The 20,075-nt window shown below is 40.3% G+C and overlaps 1 protein-coding gene across 1 annotated transcript in view; it reads right to left on the bottom strand.

Annotated features, from left to right (window-relative positions):
- GCC2 (GRIP and coiled-coil domain containing 2) overlaps positions 1-20,075 on the bottom strand; it is a 135,704-nt gene that overhangs the window by 99,565 nt on the left and 16,064 nt on the right. Inside the window, exons 3-6 of the mRNA XM_030201462.1 lie at positions 12,680-12,764; positions 5,934-5,998; positions 4,512-4,616; positions 683-3,160 (exon numbers count right to left, since the gene is read on the bottom strand). Coding sequence (XP_030057322.1) covers positions 683-3,160; positions 4,512-4,616; positions 5,934-5,998; positions 12,680-12,764 — 2,733 coding nt within the window. The remainder of the gene's footprint in view (positions 1-682; positions 3,161-4,511; positions 4,617-5,933; positions 5,999-12,679; positions 12,765-20,075) is intronic.

Here is a 20,075-nt window from a genome sequence, read left to right as displayed (position 1 = left end):
ATGGTTTTCAAACTGAGCTTCCTAGGCTCTTGTGACAGAGAACACAATTAAGAACCTCATGGTTCAGTCCCAAGCAGTGGACACACCGGATACAGGTGGGGGGGGGGGGGGGGGGGAGAATGTCAATATGTCAATGTTCAAAATAACCCTGATGCACCAAGCACAACGCTTAAATCTGCTCGGTACGTTTTGGGAAATATAGTGGAAAACGGCCCAAATCAACGGACTCAAAGGGTGTGGCCAGTAAATTTACACTTAGGACCAAAAAAATAATAGAATGTCAAACACACAAAACTCGTTAGGGCACTCACTGAAGTAGAGAAAATTAAAAAAAGATGTGAAGGAGTGCAAAAACCTGCAAGGGAAGGCACCACAAGAAAAGAAAAATTTTGATGCATTGAGGAGAGATCACAGACATGACCTCTCTGATCTGTACAAAACAAAAGACTGCTTGTCCCAGGCTCGTGTAGGAAAGCACCTGCGAATGCACGGTGGGACAATGCCAAAGGCCTCTTAAGAGATATTATGCTGGGCAGAATCTGCCCAGGCTCTGTTGGATGACATCACCCATACGTGAGAAACAATGTCCTGCTTTTCCTCAGAGAACAACTAGTTACTCTACATGAAGGTAAAAGCCTGTACATTGTGAGATATGTACCACAACAATAAACAAAAATCTGACCTTGAGCACCATGAACTCTGCTTTCAGATTACACAGTTCAGATTCTTTGTCTTCTAGCAGATGCTTTAGATTTTCATACATTTCTGCAGGGAATTTCTCTGGCAGCTCTTCTGTACAAGTTTCATGTTGCTCAAGTTTTTCAGAAAGCTCTTTAATGTGTGCCAAAAGATCTTGGTTTTCTAGTTGCGTTTTGTCATTGGCACTCTTCATCTCCAGCAGGTCTCCCTGCATTGCCTCTTTTTCCGACACAACTGCTACCAACTCATCTCTCAACAGGTCTTTTTCTCTGCCATGATCTTCCACCAAAGTCTTGAGCTCAGCACACTGAGCTTCATGCTCCTCTTGAAGTCTCACCAACTCCTTCTGTATATTAAGAACTCCTTCATCACTCTGTGAAATCATCCTTTGGGTTTCCTCTTTCATCTGCTTTATGGAGTTATATGTAGCTTTCAGGATACTCAACACATCGTGTTCTTGAACTCCTTCTTCATGTTTGTTCCCCATCTCTTCTAGCATGCTACTGAGCTGAGTTCTTATAATTAAGCTCTGCTGCTGGTCAAATTCACATAGTTTACTTAATTGGCATTTTTCTTCAGTTACTATCTGTAATTTCTTTTCCAGGTCCTCTGCTTGTTCTTTGAACACCAGCCAGCTTTCTCGTTCACATGTAAACCTTTCCAAGTCACTACTCATGACTGTCATTTCATCTTGAAGAGATTTTGCTTCATTCATTATTTTTTCTTTTTCCTGCATCAAAACTTCAATTTGCTTCTCAAGATCTTCTAATTTTTTGCACTTGTGGTCTTTTTCGGTTGTACTGTCTTTCAGTTTTATTATTAGTTCCTCTATATTCTGCTTCAGCTCACTATTATGTTTGTCAAGTTCTTCTGTTTCATGTTGAAGTTCCAAAATCCTGGCTTGCTCCTTTTCACATACCTCATGGAGGTTACTGCTTTCCTCCCCACAGGACTTCATTTCAGTTAGCAAATCATCTCTCTCTAAAACAACCTTATTGATCTTTTCCTCAAGTTCTTTAATGGTAGTGTCTTTCTGGTACAGCAAAGCCACCACCTCCTCATTTTTGTTCTGGAGGTTACTTAATGTTTGTTTCAGCTCCTCATACTCCTCTTGTTTTTCCAATAATCCTTCTACCTCTTTCTGGAGCCTGTTCACAGTTTCAAGAGCATCATCTTTTTTGCTATAAGCAACCCTGAGCTTCTGCTGCAGTTCTTGAACATCGGCTGCTTGCTGTTGCTTCATGGCTTTAAATTCCTGGCTGATCTTCCCAGCCGACTCCCCTAGTTCAGTCTGTAGCATCACCATGGTTTCCTTCAAGCTCTCATAATTAGATACAGCTTCTTCTTTTTCTTGCAAGAGCTTTTCACATTGCACTTGAAGAAGTTGTATTTCTGAAATGGATGTAGACTTCTCTTTTTCAGAGGCTGATCTCAATACCTCATTCAGATCTGAAATCTCCTTTTTATGTTGGACTTCCAAAACCTGAACTTGCAAACTATGTTGCTCCAACATTGCCTCACCTTGGTCTTTTGCATTCTGAAGGTCCACTTTTAATTTTTCAACTACACAAGCATAGTCTTCCTTAGCAAGCTGTAACTCATTAATCTTAAACTCCAAATCTTCCCGTTCATGAAAATACTCATCTTTCAATTGATGTATTTCAGTCTCTAGTTTTATCTTAACATTATTTGTATATGTTAGTTCATCTTTTAAAATACTATGCTTAGATTCCAATTCTTTCAAGTCAAATTCTAAACACTTAACCTTTTCATCTACTTCTGACTGCTCAAAGGGGTCTCCCTGTCTCTCTGTAAAATCTTTATGAATTTCTTTATTGGCCTCTACATACTCTCTGAGCTGTTTCAGTTCACATTCATACTTCTCTATGCTTGTATGTAACTCTTCCTGAAGGCATTTTTCTTTTGCCAAGAATTGCTCAGTTAAATCCTGCATTTGCTGGTCTTTCTGGTTTCTTTGCTGTTCATATTCTTTTGCTGAGGTTTCAAGCTGATTAATTACGTTTGACACTTCTTCCTGATGTGCAGACTTCAGTTTCAAAAGCTCCTGATGAAGGTTACTAATTTCATCATGATAATGTTCCGAGTTATATTTCTGAGATTCTTGCAAACTTGTGATTTCTTGCTGCTTTTCCTCCATAACATCTTCCAATTTTTTGGTCAAACGTGAAACCTCCTTCTCATAAGCAGGCTTGATTTGCTGAAGCTCTTCTTCAAGCCTTTGGATTTTATCTTCCTGATCATCTTTTATTCTCAGTACATCGGTCAAGTGTGATTGTTTCATGATGCAGTCTTGCAGTTCTTTCTGAAGTCGGGTTTCATCTTCCTGGTGGTTGGTTTGAGCTGTGACTAATTCATTTTTAAGATGTTCAATTTCTTTGAGTCTGTCAGCATTAGATCTTTCCCATTGTTTCTGAAGCTCCTCATTCCTTGCAATTAATTCCTAAAATGATGATAATAATACCACTGTTAAGTATATAGGTTTCTAGACAAGTAAATGATCTTAAAATGCTGTATTTATCTTAAACCATATTCTCAGAGCATGAAACTGAAGAATACACTGCTTTCCTGTGGGCTGCCTTGGAATTCACAGCATGCACTTTGTTTTTTCTTATTTGTTATGTAGAAGTTTTGCAATAAAAATAAAGAAAAACCCACAGAATAACTCCCTGCTCCCCCCCCCACCCAATATAAGCCAAAAGAACTGACTAGTACCCTGATGGCGAACCTATGACACGTGTGTCAGCACTGACACGCGTAGCCATTTTCGATGACACGCGGCGCCGCCGCAGTGTGGTCCGCCCTTCCTCCTCGCTCCCGGAAACTAACCTTAAAGCCTCCTTTCACGTCGCAGCAAGCAGCAGCAGGGCAGGCCACTCCTTCCTTCCGTGTCCTGACCTCGCCTGATGTAACATCCGCGAGGGCGGAGCACAGAAGGAAGGAGGAGAGGTCTGCCCTGCTGCTGCTTGCTGCAACGTGAAAGGAGGCTTTAAGGTTAGTTCCGGGCCTGGTAGCGGGTGGAGGGGGGGCCCGGCGACCTCGGGTGGGCAGCGATCTCGGGTAGGGGGGGCCCGGGGGCGGTCCTAGTAGCAGTGACACACCACCTGAGTTATGCTCAGTTTTTTGGTGAATTTTGACACACCAAGCTCAAAAGGTTGCCCATCACTGGACTAGTAGATCACTTCAAAGAAACCATTATGAACACTCTGACAAAACAGGAGTAACATCAAGCCCACATAATAACCCCATCCCAGAGGTAGATGTCCCAACAACTATAAATACTCCTCAGACCCCAGTCAAACCAAAGGGTGCCCATACTTTATCAAGAGAGTCCAAATGGTTGCATGCAATATAGTTTTAATGATATGTGTAATAAAGGTGTAATTTCTTCATGGTCTCACTATAATCTTACGATGGACAATGTCATTTGAACTTTGGAGTGCAAAGTTTTTTGTTTTTTTTTAATATTCTTCCTTGCTCTTTAGCATTGAGGCTTAGTAGTTCTGCTTTTTGTATGCTGAAGTCAATACTTTATGTGATAAATTCTGTTAGGATATGTGGAGAAGGAATATTTAAAAGATCGATATCTTGCCAAGTTGCCTAATGACACACAAGCATGCACTAGGGACCAGATAATAGGGCTTGGTAAACATATGTAGGTCTAATTGGAGCATGTGTATAATTAGTACCTCGTAGAATTATCCAAAGTTTGGTTGACACCATCTAACATAGGAACGGTGCTACACAATAATAATAAAAAAAAGAAATAAAAAACCAAACAGTGTAATAAACACCTCTGCTTGTTGTTTTTCTTTAGCGTTTTCTTTTTTAAAAGCCAGGAACTGTTGCTGGGCCTCTGCTTTTTCCAAAAGAACATTATCCAGTCTTTCAGTGAGTTCCTGAAATAAGACAGAGTTATTTTCTTATGCTTTAGGAACCAGTCCAAAACTTAGGAGTCAATAGCTAAGACCTTTCCTCTCCCTCTTTTTCTTCCTCCCTGAGGTAAGGGGAGAGGATCTCTTCTGAGGTCTACTGCAGCTACTCTGCAGTCTGATTTACTCTTTTCCCATTCCATGTGTAAGGAAAAAGAAAGCTAAGTAGATCGGGCCATAATGCAACCAGCAGTCTAATGGCAGAAATACACAGCCAGAAGCCCCAGCCAGTCCACTTAGCCTTACTTTCACTCTCTCACTTTCTCCCCTTTCCCACCCTACCATCACCCAGCCTCTCTTTCTTTCTCTCTCTCCCCACCTCTCCCTCAACCCTCTCATCACAGTCTTGCTGTGTCTCTCTCCTCCACTCTGTCATCATCAAGAGCAAGATGCACTAATCAATCGTTAGAGCCCTTCCCTTACCGATTCCCTTAACGAATCGGTAAGGGCTGCATTTCAATTAACATTTGTAATTGCGATTTAATATTTTCCCCACTGCAGCTTTTTGTGACTCTGGGCAATGGAGGGTTAAGGGCTTCTTTTACAAAACTGCGCTAGCAATTCTCAGACGGCAAATGAGAGAAAGCCCATTCAGTTTTTATGGGCTTCTTCTCATTTGCCGCAGGAGAAATCAGTAGCGTGGCTTTGTAAAAGAAGCCCTAAGTGACTTGCCCAGAGTCACAAGTAGCTGCAGTGGGAAAACAAATAACACACCTTTAATTGTGCAATTAATTGCAATTAAAATTTTAATCGAAATGCAGACCTAATTTTTATCAAACAACTTACAATTTAACAAAGAAAATCTTAGGAGATAAAAAGGCATAGTATAAGTATATACTCATTACAAGCTCCCTGTACACAATGATATTCTCAGTAGTCAAATCGAAGGGTACCAAGAAACAAACCTGGAGGAAGCAGGATCAAACAGTGTTAAAGAATAAGAAGGATGTTACTACAAACACATAATTAGCCCAAAGATCTCAATCCAAGTCTAGTCACTGGGATCCTCTAGTGTCTAAAAACAAACAGTTGAAAAGGATCAAGAAAATGGTATGTTTTATCCAACAAATTATGGGTCTGGTCCAGTGGCAAGTACCAACTTTTAGATATCTGGGCAACTTGGTGCTTTGAACTTTCCCATCCCTAGTCAAAAGCTTTTACAATGCATCATAAGTAAAGCTTCTTAAGTTTCTGGATTTGTGACTCCACGCACTCAAAGCGAGTGCCAAAATCCTTTAAAAACAACCCTGCAGTGAACTATTTCTTCTGTAGATATTTTCTTACCTGAATAATTTCATTTGCCTCAGTAGCTGGTTTTGATTTGAGTTCTTTAATTTCTTTCTCCAATTCTGAAACAGAAATTATTTCAAGTCAAAATTGTAGTATTGCAAAACTTTGAACAATGTGTAGTAAGAATGTGGCTACAATTTCATCATGACCCATTACCGTGTCAAAACAAAAATGCATTTCAACAATACAAAAATATTGATTAATGGGCATATAGCATGTGCTATAACATTATCCTATTTCTTTGAATAGATTGGTAGGTCACTTCTTTTGGGCATAGTATTGTCTCCTTACTCTGGCTTTGCAAGTTCAGTTGGAACCACTGCTGAGATCCTGGTGCCATGAACTTTCATTCCCAATAACCCAAGGACCTTTCTCTTATTATAAAAGAGATCCCCTCCCCAATCTAGTGTTCCTAGTAGTTCATGATGGAACCATACACTAGGGCCAGTGTTCCCTCTAAGGAGCAACCTACTGCGTGCAAAATATTTTTCGAGTGAGCACTGAAAATAGCCTGACAGCCAAAAAAAGAGCAAGGGGCGGTCCCCTCCTGAGCTATCTGCAGGGCAGATTTAGTTTTCATTATTAAAAGAAATTATTTCAAATAATAATTGAAAAGCTAGTAAGGGAAAAGAGGGATCTAGAGACAGCGAGGGTAAGGGAGATATACAGAAGGAAAAATTCAGAGATAGGAAGAAATAGTGAATGAGGGAAAAGGAATGAGGCAGAAACAGGCAGGGAGGGAGACCTGCACCTCCTTTCCTCCCTGTGTCCCTCCCTCTGCCGTGTCACCTGCAATTGCCTCTCTCTGAATATTGAGCACCTGATTCTCATAAAACGATATCTGTTTTAGTGGACCTTTACCAGGAGAAAAAAATGGCTGCACGAATATAACACGTGCTAGGGTGTCTCTATAACCAGCCCCTCTAAATGACACATTGATTACTATGTATAACAAATTACTACACTAACTATGAAACGTTATTCCATTATTATACTTCCTATGGGTACATCCATATGCTGAACAAGCTGGTATGTTTGAAAATATAAGTGAGATTAAATAAAAATGCTACCAACAATAAAGAACAACAACATGGATGCAGCAGCTCATAAGTTTGTTTGCTTTGTTTTGCGTGTACGGGGATGATGGCTGTATGGGTAGGGGAAACAGAGATTAACCTAACTGGCTTCAGCTTCTTGGCGGCATGCCGTCTCCTGTTATTTAAACTTCTTTGGGTTCCTGCAGCCATCTTTCCTTCTGCACCAACTTCCTGGTTTTTATTTTATTTATCATTTTACTTAATTATATTCACATTTATCACACAAATGTAAGGAAATACAGAAATTAATATAAAGGAAAACATTTTCTCTTAACAATATATATTTACATAATTGTCCACAATTGGAAGATCCAAGATCAGGAAAACAATCTTAAAGAAAATAAGAAAAACTCAAAATGGTTAATCGTACACTTCACATTTTCTGAGGAAGGAAGGTTAATCGGTTATTGCAGCCGGTACAGTGGTAACTGAAGGAAGTTGCTGCAGAGGATTCATCATCTGTTTCCACAAACTCTTATAATTTCTTAGGCTCAAACAAATAAGTAATAACGAAATAAAACACTTACAAGGGAATCGCATTAGGAAGGTCCCACCTAGGGCAATGATTCCTGGCTTAAAAACCAAGACCTCACACCTCCCAGTCTGCGATTCCCTTGATGTGTCAGGAAATATATGCATCTTTGAACCCAAAAAACTATCAACCATGTATCGGAAATACAATTTCAAAACATTGTTCCTATCTAAATCAAAGATGAAAGTCACTAATAATAACTCTATCTATAACTTCTGAATTTTCCAAAATGTCAGTTAAACTTACATCTCTTTTCTCTGATAAAGAAAATTTTAAAGGAAATATAATTTTAGTCACCAAAAGGTGACTATCAGAAGGTATTAGAAATATTTCTTCAAGAATTCAGTAGCTGATATATAGGATATTATAGGTAAATTTATCATTCTCAAGTTATTTTCCCTTAATTGGTTCTCCAGAAATTCCAATTTTTACAAGAAAGATAACTATTCTTCATTACTAAATTATCTGATTTTCATAAAGAAGCTATTTCCGTAATCAAAGTCTCTATTTTTATATCTTGGACTTCCACTTTGTTAGATAAGTATTAATATAAATTCTTTAACTCACATAGTGAAAATTTTTAAACATCTGAAGAAGAGAGTTATTCACATTCTGCTTCAGTTCCTATAGTACGTCCATTAGGACATTATTGGCTTCACCAAGTCCAATTTCTCCACAGAAACTGCTCCAGATATCTTCGGGGGGAAGAGCTCACTCTCCAATCCCCCAGTTGGTTTATTATCCGAGTCGATGCTGTGCCAGGACCTCCTCGGGTCACATGAAAATCCTAACCCACTTCAGGCGTTTCCATTATTGACCTCCATAGCGAAGCATTACTATTTCCGGAAATTGGAGGGGTCATGCCAACAGGGGGACTCAAAGTCACTCCCTCCACTGAGATTCGGCAATAAAGCCTTGCTGTTCCCCGAAGCAAGAACCGATATCCCCAACGTTATGACCCCGAATCTCTCAAAAATAGACTGAGAAGTGGTGGGAACCCCAGCCGTGTTCGAGGAGGACAGCACCACGGCTTTGCCTTTTCTCTTCCCCATTCTCTGGGGAGCGTGCCCTCTTCTTCAGGCATTCTGGTGTAAAACGGGAACTCAACTAGCGTACGTCCTCCCTCAACGCCATCTTAGATCCTCCAAGTTGGGATACTCTTTGTCTGGTTTCTCCTCAGAGTCATTGAAACACGGAAGCCCCTCCACCACTTACATGGTGGTCCCTTCGGAGGGGGACTTCCTGTTTTGACACTAAACAGGAAGCTGCAGTACAGAGGGCGGGATGCGGCAGGAGGAAGGCAATGGAGACAGTTTCTTACTGTGAATCACTGCTGGTTGCAGGATCCTGTAAGTGAGACTTGTGGGGAGGAAAGGATTTTTTACTGCAGGAACAAAACTTTTTACCGTTTCGGCGAGGTGGTAAAAAGTTTTGTTCCTGCATCCCTCTGAAGTGAGCGAACCCTTGTATGAGCTATTGCTCACGTGCTCACCTTAGAGGAAACACTGACTAGGGCTCCTTCCAGAACCCTATAAGCGCTCATGGTGATAGGGTTCTCTCTTTCTCCCAGAGGCTGAGAATACTGCTTTCACAGCATCTCCAGCCCCAGGCAACCCTAGATGCAGAACACCTGATCTGAGAATTGTAACAGAGAACATGTGGAAGTGCAATACATTGCCACTGAACTGGCCCTATCACTACCTTTCTTTTCCTTCAGAATGGAATAAATCTTCCCTATTATTCCCTTACTGCCAAGGCTGCTGAAAAGAATCTCTGCATTATGGGCCTTATTCTATAAAGGTTATGCTCCTAAATTACGAGCATAATCTATTTTGAAGCACAGAGTATGCTCGTAATTTATGAGCATACATTATGCTCATAAATTTAGGAGCATAACCTTTATAGAATAAGGCCCCATATTTATTTTAGTTACATTTGTACCCCGCGCTTTCCCACTCATGGCAGGCTCAATGCGGCTTACATAGGGCAATGGAGGGTTAAGTGACTTGCCCAGAGTCACAAGAAGCTGCCTGTGCCAGGAATCGAACTCAGTTCCTCAGGACCAAAGTCCACCACCCTAACCACTAGGCCACTCCTCTGCTAACAAGATGGGTCTTGGCATTAACTGCACAGGTTTTTGTTGAATCACTTTACATTACACTTACACCATCCCCTCCCCCCCCCCCCCAAAAAAAAAAAAAAATAAAGTATGGAGAAAGGTACAGTGTGCTGTCAGGGACAAAGTTGGAGAGATTGTTACTATGGTCTGGAGTGCTCTGGGACAAGTAATGGCTGCTTATCAGAGATCTGAGCTACGTTTGGCAGTAATGGGCATGCAGGAAGACTCCCCAGCTAATTCTTCTGTTGGGCCAAGGTAGCAAATTTGAGAGGTCAAACATTTTGGAATACTCAGCAGGCCTCTCATTTGTATTATCTCCCTGAATGTATGCCAGCCTATAACACAAAAGAAGTTATGTGGAAAGGCAGATATGGGAATAATCTCTCACACCAAACCTTGAAGAGAGAGAATGTATTTGGCTGCTCTGAAGCATAAGATTTATAGAAAGTCTGCCCAGCTGTGCTCCCATCTCCTGATATTTTTTAATTATCAGATCCATTTGTAATAAAACTGATATCAGAGAGATGGAAGTGGACTCAGCTATGGGAATGGCCTTCATTAAAAGAAAGGAAGCCTGATATTGAATATGGATGATTCCACTAGGTTATAAGATTATTGATAACCCTAGGTATGGGAAGAAGAGATGAGGGCTTACAGTTATTTATATTGGCTTTTTGGAAGAGAAAGTTTTAAGCATGGGAAGTATCCAAAATAACAAATCTTTGTTTTGTCTTTAAATACTGATGAAGTACAGGAATATTATTTTATAGGTTGTTGAATGGTCCCCTGGGAGCTCAATGACTGTATTCCTCATGTGATGATACTGAGAGATATAAACCTCCATGTTAATGAAAATAAAGATTACAGTGAGTCAACAGGCAATAGGATGACAGAGGTCTGTATTGTCATATTGTCTGATCATTTCATAGTGGTACAAGGAATCAAACGGAGGAAAAGGGATTAAGATGAATGAGAAGAGGATGGCAAGCTGTTTCAAGAACTGGGGGCAGGAGTGGGGAAACTGGACAGAGACAATTGATGAACTGGTGGAAAGATGGAAGGGTTTGTTGAAAGATTTGCTCAATAGGGTAGCGTTTCTGAAACTGATGGGTGTGCCCAGGCTGAAAGTGTCACTCACTATGGTATACAAGCCAACTCTTGAAACAAAGACAGTTGTGTAGAAAATAAGAAAGTTTATAGCTGAGCTCAGGCTGCCAGTTAGTGTAATAAATTAACTCACTAGCTCATAGCTGAGGGCATCAACTTTGTGACCCACTCAGAATTGTAGATGATGCAGGCAGCATAAATAAATATAATTTTGACTACAGTGAATCAACAGGCAATAGGTATGATAGAGGTCTGTAATGTTCAGCCCCTCATATTGTCTGATCATTCCATAGTGGTTAAATTAAAAAAATAGTTATTAATGAAGCAAAGAAGCATTATTGCAATTTCATTTCTTCTGGAACTTAATGGTTCCTAAGAGTTGTTCACTGTGAGAAGCAGACTTTTGAAAACTCCTGAACTGATGTCTAATAAATTGATCTCTGTTTCAAAAGCAGAAGCTTTGGTACCTTATATATATATATATATATATATATATATATATATATATATATATATATATATATATATATATATATATATATATATATATATATATATATATATATATATATATATATATATATATATATATATTATTTTAGTGGACCTCCCTTATCCATACTTCTGAACATTTCCCTGGTAGTCTAGTGACCTTCCTTAGATCTCTGGTGTTTAGTGGCACACACCCCATGACCCCTTGCCAACACTCTCAGATTCCCATACATTTAAATGTGGCAGGAGCAATGCCCACTCGCTCCTGCCTCAGGTGTGTTATTTTCAAAATGGTGGTGCCATGCACCGGGGCAGGGCCAGTCTACCATATAAGGGAATTGGGAGGGTGGGTGCCATTAGACACCAGGGACTTCTTTGGAAGAGAGAGAGGGGTGGCCAGTAGACTACCAGGGAACGTTTAGGAAGAGAGGAGGAGGGTCACTAGATTACTGAGAGTGGGGGGACAAGGTTTTTTTTGTTTTAACATTGCAGGGAACAGGGGTCAGGCAGAAGGGAAGGGAGAATGAGGTTTGACCATTGGCAATTTATTTTTTTAAAATGTTATCCTTTCTGTCTGTGCCTGAGCCACTTTGCTGGGACCAAAGGGACCTGCACTACGGAGTGTACACCCCCAGGAACCGAGCTAAGTAATGTGGACCCCCACTGCAAGCTGGACAGGAAAGACACAAGACTGTAGCGCTATAGAAGTGATTTATAGTAGTAGTAGTTAGGACCGATACAAGGCAGCAACAAGTGTTTAGTACAAGCAGCAAAGGTTTACCCCTTTCTTGCTGTTCTCGTTATACTGAGGGTTTTTTTTTAACCAAACACTGCACAAATAAAAGTGTCTTAGCCAAGCAGTTTTCATTTTTTGTTTTTTTGAACAAGCCTCACAATCTGCTGTTCCCAAAGAGTAAAACCCAGAAAGGAATTGAAATAAGCCAGAGAAATAGCAAGTAATTTTTTTTGTTATTGTATTAAATAAATTCAGAGCCTACAGTATCTACCTACCATCTGCTGAGCAGTCTGAGAAATACTGAGGTGTCCAGGGCTTCATTGCACCAAGTACAGACACTTCACAGTCAGTTCTCAGTCTCCCTATCTGCTGGTAGGAGGGCACATACCCAACTCGTAGGGAACAGTCTGGAGCAGACGTTAAGAAGGGTGATATTTCACAATGTGCTGCAGATTTCTGCCACGATTTTAACATGGCAGTAATTTGCATGTTCACTGCTCATAGAATGCCGCAGTTGTTTTGGTGTGATAATTTTGTGGTAAAGCTATGCACTAAATCGGCCATACTACACGTTTCTCTGCATCGACCCCAGAGACTTAAACAAAAAAAGATAGTGCTTATATCACCGCCACATTGCAAAGTACAAAGGGAAAGTACCTGTGCATTCTGATTTCATTTTCTGTAGCACTATCATCTGCTTCTTTGCAAATTTGATGAGGTCTTCCTTGGGAAGATTATCAATCTAGAAATACAGAAGCATGCCAAGTTATTTTTACATTAGATTGCTTTTCACTTCACTTTGTGTGTCTTTTCATTGCTTTTTCTCTCATACTAAGTTTGGTAGATGCAGTCCCAGCTTCTGCAGGATAGAGAAACATTGAAACCCTGAAACAAAGCACTTAGGAAGCTACTAATTTCAAGACTACCTCTCCATATGCCTCTACCCTCCTGGTCACAAAGCCAACACAAACATTCATGAAGATGGACTGCAAATAATTTGATAAGGTATGCTCTGCATTTTGTCTCCACTGCTGCTGCCACACTTCTATCTCTGTTGAATTGTGTTTTAGCAATTCAGGTATATATTGTGTTTTCTTTGTTGTAAATTCTACTATGAAACCTAGTGAACAAGCCATATAAAAACTTTCTTAATTGGTTTCTATGTATGGCAATACCTAGAAACTGAATCAGTAGTTTGCTAGTGGTTGCTGTGTGTACTCCTGAATAGCTACTGCCATGAGACAGTGACACCCTGTGGTTCAAACAGTAAAATCCACTTCTAATATTACTATGATCTCAATTGTTTGATCTTGTGCTTTTGTTTTGATTGTTTTATAAGCTATTGCTAAACTGCTTTTGCTTTGTCAGAATGATGAAAAAGTCTAATCAAAAAAATTTGTAAAATCCATTCTTTGAAATCTTATGATAATGACATTAAATGATTTAATATATTAGGAAACTTGTTTCATTTTGTTAGTCTGTCCAAGCCAACAAATGTTTGGGTATTGCTTTATTCAAACTGCCTTATCGCTCTGTCCTCCAAAGTGTAGACACGCATATAGGCAATACCCCCCCCCCCCAACCTGTCCTTCTACCCCACAACTACCATTCCGCCTTTAGGTACAAACACATGCACATACACAGATATACACACAGGGGTTGGAAAGAATTCCATATGCCATGCTATACATGCCTTCCCCACTTGTTATACAACTGAAACCATAACAGCGGAAGAAAGGGATTCCAAAGTACAAGGCACAAGGCGAAATAGCAGTAAAAAAAAGCACCAAAGGCCTCCAAGGTTGGGATAGCAAAGCAGTTCTTCAATGAGAGACCCGACATAGGTCAGTGGTTTCCCCAGTATGCTCATGTACAGCTGCTAGTCTATCCACAATGGCTCTATTTAAGTACCACTTGTAATGCTTATGCCAATATTTATTTCACATTATCTATTAAACACACGTCTTTTATATCAATAAACATCTCTCTAGTCTCTGGTACCCATGGTCAACCTCCCACCTTTTCTTTTCACACTTTTGGCATAAACGCCAGCATCAGGGGGTCAATTATTGAAATCCACTCTATCAATAAACACTATTCAATACACTGAAAACTAATTAGTCAACAGTTCACCTCACTAGCGCAAATTCTCAGACGCCACCGCTAGCAAGGCAAACTGTTGACTAATCAGCTTTCAGTGTACTGGATAATGTTTATTGACAGAGTGGGCACATACCCGACATCAAAATCTCTGCAGGGAAATATAAACTCCCCCTCAAATCACAAGTCAGGAACCTTGGAATGCAACTAGATTCAACACTTACTCTGTTCCCACAAATCAAATCAACCTTCAAGAGCTGCTTCTACCATTTACGACAACTATGCTTCCCCTTTCCTTACACTGAGAAGTACATAAGTACATAAGTAATGCCATACTGGGAAAAGACCAAGGGTCCATCGAGCCCAGCATCCTGTCCATGACAGCTGCCAATCCAGGCCAAGAGCACCTGGCAAGCTTCCCAAACGTACACACATTCTATATATGTTATTCCTGGAATTGTGGATTTTTCCCAAGTCCATTTAGTAGCGGTTTATGGACTTGTCCTTTAGGAAACCGTCTAACCCCTTTTTAAACTCTGCTAAGCTAACCGCCTTCACCACTTCCTCCAGCAATGAATTCCAGAGTTTAATTATACGTTGGGTGAAGAAGAATTTTCTCCGATTTGTTTTAAATTTACTACACTGTAGTTTCATCGCATGCCCCCTAGTCCTAGTATTTTTGGAAAGCGTGAACAGATGCTTCACATCCACCTGTTCCACTCCACTCATTATTTTATATACCTCTATCAAGTCTCCCCTCAGCCGTCTCTTCTCCAAGCTGAATAGCCCTAGCCTCCTTAATCTTTCTTCATAGGGAAGTCGGCCCATCCCCGTTATCATTTTAGTCACCCTTCGCTGCACCTTTTCCAATTCTACTATATCTTTCTTGAGATGCGGCGACCAGAATTGAACACAATACTCAAGGTGCGGTCGCACCATGGAGCGATACATTGGCATTATAACATCCTCACACCTGTTTTCCATACCTTTCCTAATAATACCCAACATTCTATTCGCTTTCCTAGTTGCAGCAGCACACTGAGCAGAAGGTTTCAGTGTATTATCGACGACGACACCCAGATCCCTTACTTGGTCCGTAACTCCTAACGTGGAACCTTGCATGACGTAGCTATAATTCGGGTTCTTTTTTCCCACATGCATCACCTTGCACTTGCTCACATTAAACGTCATCTGCCATTTAGCCGCCCAGTCTCCCAGTCTCGTAAGGTCCTCTTGTAATTTTTCACAATCCTGTCGCGATTTAACAACTTTGAATAACTTTGTGTCATCAGCAAATTTAATTACCTCGCTAGTTACTCCCATCTCTAAATCATTTATAAATATATTAAAAAGCAGCGGTCCTAGCACAGACCCCTGAGGAACCCCACTAACTACCCTTCTCCATTGTGAATACTGACCATTTAACCCCAATCTCTGTTTCTTATCCTTCAACCAGTTTTTAATCCACAATAGGACGTTTCCTCCTATCCCATGACCCTCCAATTTCCTCTGTAGCCTTTCATGAGGCAAGTCTTGTTTCAACTGTGCATCCCCTGAAAATATCAATTATAGACTGGATTCCCGTAATGCACTCTACATAAGGTCTGCACCAATTCCAATTGATTTAGAATGCTGCAGAAAGACTAATAGAAGGTTGTAAGTGAAGTGAGCAAATCACACATTATGCAAAAACTTCAATGGCTACCAGAACAATACAGGGCTAAATTTTATTTATTGATTTAAAAGATGTTTAGACCACCTATAAACTAGGCGGTTTCCAATTAAGAACATACACAATAAAAAGAAATACATCAAAATACAAATTCAATATACAAAACAATAAAAATGACAAATCTCTTCATAATTTCATATGACTACTACGGAAACTTAAAAAAAAATGTTATCACAAATAGGCAAGTCTTTAAAGTTCTCTTAAAGTGTGCAAGACTACTACAATGGCGAAGTTGGTCAGGGAGTGCATTTCATAAAGAAATTGCAGCCGGCACAAAGGCTGAAGCCAGTGTATCAGCATAATTTAACTGCTTCATAATGTCCATTGAAAGTCGCATGACAGTTTTTCTCAGTACCCATCGTAGCTGATAAACAGGCAAAGATTCCTTCAAATAGCATGGGGCAGCAAGATACAAAGTCTGACAAACAACTTAACACCTTAAATTGAATTCTTTGTAACATGGGTAACCAGTGTAGTCGTTTTAAAACTGAGGATACATGAGAAAATTTTGAAATCCCTGCAAGAACACAAGTTCTTTGTCTGATCTCCAAGGCCCTTAAGGGAAATGGCCCAGAGTACTTGAACAGGATCTCCCTCTACACACCTCCAATGCCACTAAGATCCTTCCAAGGAGTATCCTTAATCACATCCTCTCCAAAGGACATCACATGATGTGACACCTGCCAGCGAGCCTTTTCCAGAGTAGCCCCCACACTCTGGAATGCACTCCTTGAAAGGCTTCGCTTAACCCAAGACTATCTCTACTTCAGCAGGCAGGTGAAAGCATGGCTGTTCAACCAGGCGTTTAATGGAAGAAATAAAGAAATTGCTAGTCACACACACAAGGAGTGACGCCGGCTACACATACTTGAACCAAAGCTGTTTTGGATAATTGTGGGATACAAGAATTAATGCATAAATAAATACATACATACATACATACTATAGCACCTATGCATCCAGCTTTTCCTACTTAAGCGCACAACTATGGAACGCACTGCCAAAAATTGTAAAAACTATGCCAGACCACCTTAATTTCCGGAAATCACTAAAAACGGTCCTGTTCAAAAGAGCATACCCCACCGACCCAACATAAAAATACATTGACACCTGCGACACAATGCAACCAAAGAACGTAAAGGACATTACCTGACTCTTCCTCCACCCCCCCTCTCTAAGTTCCCCCAACTACACCTACCTTACATGTACCTTATCTGCCATATCACCTTGTATTCATTCGTACCATGTATTTGTTCAGACCGGAATCGGCTAACGCCGTAACGGCAATATGTAAGCCACATTGAGCCTGCAAAAAGGTGGCAAAATGTGGGATACAAATGCAACAAATAAATAAATAAATAAATAAATAAAAGAAATAAATGTTTATCCACTCCTAATGTGCCATACTTTATATTAGTGGAATATTTTTACTGTTGTAATTATCTACTGCTTATGTTTGAGTTATTCTTGCTGTACAGTGCCTTGAGCCAATTCCTTCAAAAAGGCAGTAAATAAATCCTATTAAATAAATAAGAGGGTAAAGGAGAATGGGAAGTGCCTGGTATCCTAGGTGCACTTACAGTAAATCCCTCTTCACGATCTCCTAGAGCATTTCCATCAGCTTCATTCACTACCAAAACACATGGTTCTCTACACCAACCTCACTAATTGCATACTATGTAAAATGAATTAATTTTGTTGGGCAGACTGGATGGACCGTACAGGTCTTTATCTGCCATCATTTACTATGCTACTATTGACAGTAACACAGGCTGCGTTTCCTTTGTCACCTGCTGACTCACCCCAATGACCTGTCTTGCACTGGACCCCCTCCTCACAGGTAGAAGACTGAATAAAACCTCACATCCAACAGGAATGATTCATTCTCAAGCAACAGAAATGGCCTCTCTGATTTTTCTGCCTTGTTGACACACAAACTCCACAATCCTCTGCTCACCAGAAACTGCTCCAACACTTTTGGACGGGAAATCTCAAGGCTTGCCCTTCCTTTTCGGCATTGTAAGGAAAAAGAAAAGAAAAAAAACAAAAACAATTCAGAGGAAAACAAATGGCAGTCCGAGAATGTCAGAAGCTTCAGTCAATCACACCGTTATCTTTGCTCCTTGTATACATCAACCTTACTTATAAGGATGTATCAGGTATCACGCGTTATAGGTTACTTGGGTGTCATAGTGACAAGGATTTTTCCAGTCTTGGGAGTATAGCATTAAAATGAATGATGAGTGGATGCATGGAAGGAAATTCTTTAAAATAGGATTATAGGAATAAAATGTATATCTTATGTTCAGAGACATGATAGTTTTCCAGAGACACACAAGTGGCTCTTCCAGCTAAGCTTAAATTCTACTAATTTTTACCTTCCTTTCAAAAAGATGTGTGTTCTTTATTGTTTCTAAACAAAACAGATGTTGGAAATAATTATACGTAAAGGGGCTGAGAATGTCTGTCTGCCTGTGGCAAAATAATTCTCAGAAAACTTAACAGAATGGAATCAAATATAAAGTAAAAATCAGAAAAAAAAGAAGACACATCAAGTTCAAATATAGGCCAGAACAGACTAGGGATTCCAGAGAAATAAGCTCCTCCAAAATATGACCCAAAACATTTCTATGAGAGCAGTTCCAGCTTCTGCAGCACAGAAACATACACTGAAATATAGTGCTCCCACCTACCCCTCTAGCACACAACTACTCCTCCACCTCATGAACAAAGTCATCCCCTCCTCTCTGTCCTCTAAGTCCAAAGACTACATGTTTACATGCATATGCAATAATCTGCATGCTTTCCCCACTCATTCCTACATGGTTTAATGTATGTAAATGTGAGCTCTGATATGCAATCTATGAAGCCTGGGAAGATTGATCGCTTTAAGCTAGAGGAAGAAACTGCGGGGCTGATGCAGGTACCTTGCAATAGAGGAGTGCAGTAAAGGCCAATGCACGGTTTCCTCACACAAACATTTCGCTTCCTAATCTTGTAAACAAATAGCACTCCTTCCTCTGCGCATCATCTTGGAAAATGGCAGCTCCTGACCTCGAGCTAAACATTCTGGGATAATCTGCTGAATAAGGAGGACCACCCTCTTCCCACAAAAAATAAAAATAAAAAACATGTGTTTGGAGGCCACATTTGATCTGCGGAGAGCAAAAGCATGGAGGGGCAGAAAACATGCTGCAGTGACCACATCTAGAATTCAGTTCGGGGATCCCCTACCTTAAAATTAAAATTAGGGGCATAACCAGCAGAAGAAAGGAGGTGTTGATGCCCCTCTACAAGTCGTTGGTGAGGTCCCACTTGGAGTATTGTGTTCAGTTTTGGAGGCCGTATCTTGCTAAAGATGGAAAAAGACTGGAAGCGGTGCAAAGAAAAGCTACGAAAATGGTATGGGATTTGCGTTGCAAACCGTACGAGAAGAGATTTGCTGACCTGAACATGTATACCTTGGAGTAAAGAGGAAACAGGGGTGATATGATACAGACGTTCAAATATTTGAAAGGTATTAATCCGCAAACAAACCTTTTCCGGAGACGGGAAGGCAGTAGAACTAGAGGACATGAATTGAGGTTGAAGGGGGACAGACTCAGGACTAATGTCAGGAAGTATTTTTTAACAGAGAGGGTGGTGGATATGTGGAATGCCCTCCCGCGGGAGGTGGTGGAGATGAAAACGGTAATGGAATTCAAACATGCGTGGGATAAACACAAAGGAATCCTGTTTAGAAGGAATGGTTCCGTGGAATCTTAGCAGAGATTGGGTGGCGACGCCGGTAACTGGAAACAAAATGGGAGCTGGGCAGACTTCTACGGTCTACGCCCTGATCGTGACTGAATAGATAGGGATGAGCTGGAGTGTAAATTTTAAGGGGCATCGATATTTGCTTCAGAACTTAGTACAAGAACAGTACTGGGCAGACTTCTACGGTCTGTGCCCTGAGAAAGGCAAGGACAAATCAAACTCGGGTATAAAGTATCACATGCTATGTAATGTTCAGGGGCATTAGAACATATCTTGGATTTGTGAGTGAAAAACATGTGAGCTAAACAATATTCTGCACTTATTTACACTAAAAATAGTTATTAAATTATACATTAGCACAAGTCTCTAAATATTTGAAGACCCCAAACTAATATCTCACAACACTAAATTAACAACCTTAAGTTAATCCCTCATATAACTACACCCTTTCATTTTTCCTCACGA

This window comes from Microcaecilia unicolor, chromosome 4 (genome assembly GCF_901765095.1).
Source record: "Microcaecilia unicolor chromosome 4, aMicUni1.1, whole genome shotgun sequence".
In the NCBI taxonomy this organism is placed as follows: Eukaryota; Metazoa; Chordata; class Amphibia; order Gymnophiona; family Siphonopidae; genus Microcaecilia; species Microcaecilia unicolor.
This window is presented reverse-complemented; position numbering and strand designations above follow the sequence as displayed.